The 8,236-nt window shown below is 42.2% G+C and overlaps 2 protein-coding genes across 2 annotated transcripts; both read left to right on the top strand.

Moving 5' to 3' along the window:
* Nucleotides 1-1,173: 1,173 nt before the first annotated feature.
* PFLUO_LOCUS8509 (uncharacterized protein) lies at nucleotides 1,174-1,740 on the top strand (the record flags this gene model as incomplete). Its single annotated transcript, XM_073786251.1, has 1 exon — nucleotides 1,174-1,740. The coding sequence occupies one exon, from the start codon at nucleotides 1,174-1,176 to the stop codon at nucleotides 1,738-1,740; it is 567 nt and encodes a 188-aa protein (XP_073642525.1).
* Nucleotides 1,741-3,140: 1,400 nt separating this feature from the next.
* PFLUO_LOCUS8508 (uncharacterized protein) lies at nucleotides 3,141-4,193 on the top strand (the record flags this gene model as incomplete). Its single annotated transcript, XM_073786250.1, has 1 exon — nucleotides 3,141-4,193. One exon carries the CDS (start codon nucleotides 3,141-3,143, stop codon nucleotides 4,191-4,193), a length of 1,053 nt encoding a protein of 350 aa, XP_073642524.1.
* Nucleotides 4,194-8,236: the final 4,043 nt, after the last annotated feature.

The raw sequence follows: 8,236 nt of genomic DNA, 5'->3' as shown, positions 1-8,236 counted from the left end.
CCCTGAAGTTGGAATGTGATCTCTGATTTTCAATTTAAAGAATTTTTTGCGCTGATCAGTTCGACCCTGAAACTCCTTTGGGTTAAGATTTCGTAAAATTACAATTTGTAGGTCAATGTGGCTATTGCTCTCTATTTAAATGTGTTTATGCAGTGGGATTCCACCTAACCATGACTTTTCCTCATGACTTTGGCTCAACGAATAACCTTGAAAACTTGAATCTCCAGCGTTTGACAAATATAATGTCGTTTACAACATCAAGAAAATACCAGCGGGCGATATTACGCCCACTTCAGTTAAGTTCGACTGTTAAGTGCGAGCAGCTTCAACTCTCACGACCACGATCCCAGTCACAGATATGCTCATCAGCTTGGCGGGCTACAACACATGTCTTTACTGGGACAGGAAATCGTGAGGTGCATCCTGCTTGGTCACCGTTATCTTTCGATCAAAACCCTTCGGCAATTCCGGATGATGATAAACACAATATTCCATACGATCCGAAGTCGACCTCCTGCCAGCAGAGTCTCTATCATATTTATGACCGGAGAGATCCAGAACAGACGGTTGAAGCAGGCCTTGTACCTGCTCCGTCTCTTGTGGCCAAACGATATATACCGATATACAATGCTCAGAATGCGGGAGAATTCACACAGGAGAAGGTTACGATGCTCATGTTACCGGGAATGGGAGTCCCCAAAGAAGTGAGAACAAGCAGCATAAAAACCACAAAAGCGAGCTATGGATCTGACTCTTATTTTCTTGTCTCAGATGTTCGAACCGTTTCTCGAGATGCTACTTCTCCAACTCCAGGATGCAAACGTTAGCGTCGATGAGATATGGAGTTTAGATATGCCTTTATCCGGTGAAACTGCTCTCATGAATCCCATCGGTTATCTTTATGGTGCGTGAGCGCTGCTTGAGTCACATACTTCTGCAGTAGCCACCTGCATAGCTAAACTTTTGCATTTCACTCACATATTTCCTTTCCAAACAGGCAACGAGAAAGACATTACCCGAGATATCCTGCTATTCGTCACTGCCTACCTCCCGCTCACTGCTGCACAGGCTCTCCCAGAAATTCTCGTTCCAAGACAACCGGCAACGCAAGGCCAACAGCCAGTGAGATCAAATCTTCACGTGCTAGCACACAGTTTGGGCGCCCAATGCGCAATGTTAGCGGCGGCCCACGCTCCCAACATTTTCTCCAGTTTAACAGTGTTAGACCCGGCAATGATTCCATCGGGAAAGATCAATAAAGCATTCACTAAGCTGCCAAAAGATGTTTTGTGCACAAACATCAAATATCGGCATCTCAATCGAGAATCAGTCACTACCGAGCTGCGGTCGAATAAACGGACACGGGGTTGGAGTGAACGCGCTATGAAGATTTTTACTGAGCGGGGAGTCGTTGCAGATGACGAGGGCGGGTTTCGCCTTGTCGCACACCCTCGACTTGAATGGGCGTTATACTACGACAAGGAGACACCAGCCCAATGCTACGATCGCTTGACTGATATCAGCATCCCGTTCCACGCAATCATGCCCGTCCGCCCTTTTGCTGTTCCCCCGAAGCAGCTTGAAGTTGATGTCGGGAAAATGTCCCAGATGACAAAAATAACATGGATCGTGAACGCAACACACCAGCTTCCCTTTGAGCGTCCAGATGAGTGCACGAGAGCAGCCGCACTATGGCTCAAGGACATCGTACAAAAGGACCCACGGAAAGCTCGCTTGTAGGCTGCAGAACGAAGTACTGGGAATTTCAAGAGATGGTTGAACCAAAAGCTTCAAATTTCCAAAAAATGAAAGATAAAAAAAATAGCCAAAAGAAGTCTTTACGAGATGGATAGACGCATTTTATGGTCTACTCAATGTCATTCGTCTGTGGTAGGACTCTGGTAAAAGTTGGCAGTAACCATATGGAGGAAGACGATGGTTGGAATAGAAAATGCTCAACTCTCTCTGGTACCGAACAGGCGATGTACTGATTACGGTTCTGATTTTGAATCTCCGTAAAATTACGGAAAATTATTGTCTAGATCAACTTCGCTAGAGATCCTTTAAAATAGAGTTTCCACTTGTATGTAGCTCGTATTCAATAAAACCTGACCTATGAGCTTTCAAGGGCGACGTTGATTTCCAACATCTCGGCAGGACTAATTCCAATGACCTAAAGTAGTCTTCCGCCAATTTTAAGTAGAAGCTGGCGTTGCTCGGAAATTTTTCATGTCCTCATCTCTCGCTTCGTCGCAAATCAAGCAAAGCTTTAAGCTCAACCTGGCCAAGAAAATCCATCACCAATAATACAAGAGAAGCACTTGTCATTGGATTAATTGAGGCTTTTTGAGACTAGCTGGCACGACCAGGCGTCGGACCCTGTCACTGCGGTCACCTGCCCACGGATTGATATTCAGCAATCTGGAGTGAGTTGGGGCCATCAATTCAGTCAAGCCTGAGAGCTCACAGAAATCAGTCCATTCAGTCACTACCCGCCGGCAAGGGCAGACATGGATCGCCAACATGGAGGTTTCGGAGTATTGCTCATTGTGATTTCTTTGTTGATGAACCTTGGACAACCATTATCTTTCTCCGCGAATTTTATAATTCTTTGCTCTACGGCTTTTCTAGTATGGGCTCTATGGACGACTTTCGTTTATCCGTTCTTCCTTTCCCCTCTGAGACATCTCCCAATGCCGAAAGAGAATCACTGGCTTTGGGGGCATGGTATGAAACTTTTTCGAGAACCACAAGGAAATCCGTCAAAACAATGGTGAGTATTATCTCGACGAAAGATTGAGCAAGCTGACAAATTTCAATTCAAATCAAGGCTATCCGCGGTCCCAAATGATGGAGTCATACGCCATCTCACATTTTTCAACCGTGAAAGATTAATAGTCTACTCGCCAAAAGTACTTGCCGATATTTTGGTAACCAATTGTTACGATTTCCACAAGCCGTCTTTTCTCACCAACGCAATGAAAGATATGCTTGGAAATGGGTTATTAGTCAGTGAAGGCGAGGACCACAGAGCTCAGAAAAAGGGTCTCATGCCAGCTTTCACTCGTCGAAATATCGACTCGCTGTATCCAATTTTCTGCAGCAAAGCTCGTGAAACAATAATTAGCATGACTGCAGCCATGCCCTCCAACAACGGCTTTGAAATGGATATTGCCAATTGGGCATCTCGATATGCGCTTGACATAATTGGTCTCGCAGGCTTTGGAAAAGACTTTGGTGCCATTCGCAACCAATGCAACCCTCTTGTGGAGACTTATAACACTATTTTCAAAGTCACAAAGCAGAAACGTGCTTTATTTTTTCTCGGCGCTCTGTTCCCATGGAGCATGGTCAGGAGCTTACCTCTCCCACACAATCGAGACTTTTCACAGGCAACTAAGGCTATTCGTCAAAACTGCCAAGCAATCATCCAATATAAGCGTGCCATGTCCAACGATACGTGCGCCCAAGATATCGATCTCCTTTCCATTGCTATGAAAAATGGCCGCTTTTCTGACGAGGATCTCATCAATCAAGTCATGACTTTCTTAGGTGCTGGCCATGAGACTACGGCGTCCATCTTGACTTGGGCAGTTTACGCTCTTGCTTTGCATCCCGAGATCCAACAACAGCTCCGTGAAGAAATACGAAAGAAGCTAGCGCCTATTGATTCAGGCTCAGAACATTCATTTGACGTGATCAGCCGCTTGCCATTATTATACGCGGTGTGCAATGAGGTCTTCAGAATGTTCCCCCCAGTCCGCATCACTATGCGGGAAGCAGTCTGCGATATCTTTGTTCAAGATATAGCTATCCCTCGCGGCACGAAGATTATGATATCATCTTGCGCCACAAACATGGATAAGAAACTCTGGGGTCCAGATGCCGCTGATTTCAATCCTTATCGGTGGTTAATCAAGGATGATGAAGAAGGGTTGAAAATCAATAGTGGAGGCGGTGCCATCAGTAACTACGCTATGCTCACTTTCTCGCAAGGCCATAGGATATGTATTGGACAAGGATTTGCGAGAGCAGAGTTTGCCTGTATGCTTGCGGGATGGATTGGCCGATTTGATTTTCAAATGAAAGACAAGGAGTCTATGGATATGAATGGGGTAAAGTTTGCTAGCGGCATCACTGTCAAGCCTGAAAATGGCTTGCGTGTATCTGTTAAGGTAGTTCCGGGATATTGAAGTGAAGTGCCTATCCTGTACTCTATTGTCAATTGGTATCAGGGGCCCACACCAATTCTTCGCCCGTTGATTCGCTCCTAGTGCTTAACTGTAATCTGCCCCCTCTGGAAACCCTAATGCCATAACGTAATTCACTACCCACTCGGCCACACCACCCACTCGGCCACCCAACTAAATTTACGCGTTCCAACGCGTTCTTCTATTTTCTACCAACCACCATGCCACCAAAACGCGCTTAATCAAGCCAAAATTCTATCGAGTAAGAAGGGCGCCTTCTATTAGCCTTACAAGCTATAAAAAACAAAGAAATCAGCTCGATTCGAGACGCAGCGCGCCAATTTAACGTTCCGCGTTCTACGCTCACCGACCGCATTCATAGCCGCCAATTTCGCACCGAACGACGCGCCAATAGCTATAAATTATCTGAAATCGAAGAGAATCTGCTTCCAAAATGGATACTCTCTATGGATGATCGCGGTGGAGCACCTAGGCCATCTACAGTCCGAGAAATGGCTAATTTGCTGCTTATGAAGCGCGGTTCGAACGTCGTCGCACTAATCGGTCAAAACTAGGCTACAAAATTTGTTAAACGACATCCTAAGCTAAAATCTCGCTTTTCACGTCGATATGACTATCAACGAGCAAAACAAGAGGACCCAAAGGTTATTCAAGAGTGGTTTAATACCGTACAAACTACAATTCAGCGATACGGTATCCTATCGGAGGATATCTACAACTTTGACGAGACTAGCTTCGCGATGGGCCTTACGGCGACCGCTAAGGTTATTACCCGAGCGGAATACTACGGTCGGAGACCGATTTTATAGCAAGGAACTCGCGAGTGGGTGACTACAATTGAGTCAATTAGCGCTTCTAGGTAGGCGCTCCCGCCGACGATTATCTTCAAGGGCAAACTATACAATCAAGCTTGGTTCGATGGCCTTCTACAAGACTAGCGCTTCGAAGTTAGTCAAAATGGATAGACGATAGACGAGATTGGCCTTCGATGGCTTCAAAAGCTATTTATTCCGTCAACAAATAGCCGTACGTAGGGCCGATATCGTTTATTAGTCCTTGATAGGCATAGAAGTCATTTAACTACCCAACTCGACTAAATTTGCTTAGAAAACGAGATAATTCCTATCTGTATGCCAGCGCATAGCTCGTACCTCTTACAGCCGCTTGATATCGGTTGTTTTGCGATTTTAAAGCGCTCATACGGAGGCTTAGTTGATCGGAAAATGAGGCTTAGCATCAACCATATTGACAAGCTTGATTTCCTCAAAAATAAGGCCCTACTCCCTTAACTCATAGTATACCCTTTGTTATAGGACCTTTGTATAAAGTCCTATTATGGTTATACTTAGCTAAAGCTTTATACGCTAACTACCTTTCTATTCTACTATATTTTCCCCTTATTATGCTTTCCCCCTTATTCCTTCTTTCTTCTTTAACAAATCCTTCTTATATATAGGATACTCTATTAATTAATATAATTTAGCTTATTCCCTAACAATCGCAAGATGGCATGCTTTGACTAGCTGATCAAACGCCCTATTAGTAGGCGTAGGGGGGCTTTATAATCAACGACTAATACTAGTTTTGATTGATGAAATTTGTCGTTTCAATTGTTTAGGATTTGCTAGCGTTTTAGGGCTCTATACGCTTAATCTACTACCTAGTCAACTACCTTAGGGGGTAGGCGTCTAAAGTCGAATATTAGGTTTTGAAATGACCCTATCTAGATCATATAGTACTAAAATAGCTACTTTAAAAGCGCTTTGAATTATTAATGGTTTAAATGCTTCTATACGAGCCTATAGGAATATAGTAATAAAATTAAGCTTATTAATATAGTTGACTCCTACTTAGACTGCGCCAAAAACCACATTTGGTTTCTGAAGTTAGAACCAAAACCAAAACCAGCCTGGTTTTGGTTCTAAATCATAGAACCCAAAATCAAACCATAAACCAGTGTGGTTCCTTGTTGGGGCCCTAAGAAAAACCAAATGTACATAAAATCCGGGTCTTAATAGTCATAAAACTGCTGATTCATCTTAATAAAATACTGTTATTAAATACTGTTCTAGTCATTATTATCGTCGACAGCGTTTTTTAGCTCTAAGACTAGGTACATTCTAGAAATGCCTTTGTATATAAATAAAGTAGGGCTAGTAATAATATATTTATAGATTTCTAAAGTATTTCTGACTATGTTATGTTGGTATTAAGGTAGAAAGAAAATAACTGCACGTATAGTTGCGAAAATATATTTTTCGGTCTAAGGCAAAGTAGGTGTATCTTTAGAGGGGAAAAATGTATACTATCTTAGTTATTCTAGTAGTCACTATAGATTCCTTAATACTAATCGAATCCTTAGTGTCTTGTTGATAAAAAAACATCCTTAATCAGATCTATTTATTATTAGTATACTATAAATAAGGTTTAAAGTCGCCTATTAGTAGATTCTCTAGTCCTTAGTGGTTCCTACGTGGTTTCTAGGTGGTTTCTAGGTGGTTTCTAGGTGGTTCCTATGTGGTTCCTATGTGGTTCCTATGTGGTTTTCTCTAGTTTGTAGTAGTTGCTCCTAGTTTTCTATAGGGTTGATAGGTTGACCTACTTAAATAATTATCCCTAACTAACTACGAGACGAATTTAAAATCTAACCTTGCGATGTATCAACTCGTTTGATATTCTGTTTGCTATTCACCCCCTAAGTTGATTATTCTAGTATTCTGTAAATCCCCTCCCTTTCTTTTACTATTCACTCTTTATTATCTCTATATCTTGCGTTACGATGTCTCAAAGTCAACAATCTATCTTCTCCGCTATCTACGATAGCGACATAGACAACCTTTCTTACATAACGACCGATAATCCACAGATCTTTACACTAGATCTCTCTGAGAGCCAGCAAATATCAGACTCTATCGATCTAGAGTTCCTTCGACCGCCTCCGCCACCTCTAATCCCTTCCTCCTTCGAGCGTATTGGTCCTAGTCTAAAAAAGACGTTCGTGCTCTACGACGCGATGTTCTATAACGATTAGGTAGCTTAGTGGCTAGAAATAGGGTTCGGGAAAAAGAGCAAGATACATTAGGATTCGAACCACTAATCAGGTACTTAGGATAATTATCACTAAGTCGCAAATAGCTCTAATGGGGCGCTAAAAGTTATGTATAAGCACTATAGTTAGATTCTGGAGCACCCTTATACTATTCGTGTGACAAAAGATGGGAAAAGGCAGCCTTAAGGAACTTCGACAATCAAGAACCACCTTACTACGGCTAGCTATCTAAAGGCTAGATAAGGGAAAAAATCAGATATTACAAAGTTTTTACGGAAACCAGTAAGTTTTACTTCTACTATAAGTTATTAAAAAGGATTTTATCTAATATTGTTGGGTTGTACGGTTAGGATGCTTTAGTTGACTAAAGATTTACCTAAGATGCCTAGGAAGAGAAGATCCTAACTTTTTTAACAATCGCTCGCCTTCCATTTCGGCTTATTAAGCATCCTAAGTTTATTAGCTTAATCTAAATGGCCTAGTCTGCCCTATCGAGTCCTTAGATTCCTTCCGTAAAGACTATCTAGCGTCGCCTTCAAACCTCTGTAAAAGAACGACAACAAAGTATTCTTTAGAAGCTTCCTAGTGACACAAAGCTATTAATCGCTCTTAATTGTTAGACATCTCTATTCGCCTAGGCGTTTATGGCTATTAGTGGCTATTTTATCAACGAGGACTAGCAATACCATGAGGTTCTACTTGGATTTGAACCTCTTTATAGATATTACTCTAGTGTAGCCCTAAGTACTATCCTCCTAGATATCCTTTAGCAGCATAAAATCGAAGATTAGGTATTTACGATTACAACCGATAATGCGTCGAATAACAAGACCCTAGTTGATACTCTATAGTAGTTAATACTAGATGGTACTACTCTAATTCGGGTTCTATGCCTTGCATATATGATTCAACTTAGTCTTAACGAGCTCCTTAGACATATTAAGGCTATTCCGCTAAATGACACAACGGAGACTAT

This window comes from Penicillium psychrofluorescens, assembly GCF_964197705.1.
Source record: "Penicillium psychrofluorescens genome assembly, chromosome: 5".
In the NCBI taxonomy this organism is placed as follows: Eukaryota; Fungi; Ascomycota; class Eurotiomycetes; order Eurotiales; family Aspergillaceae; genus Penicillium; species Penicillium psychrofluorescens.
Note: the sequence above shows the minus strand (reverse complement) of the source record. Positions and strands in the feature narration are given on the sequence as shown.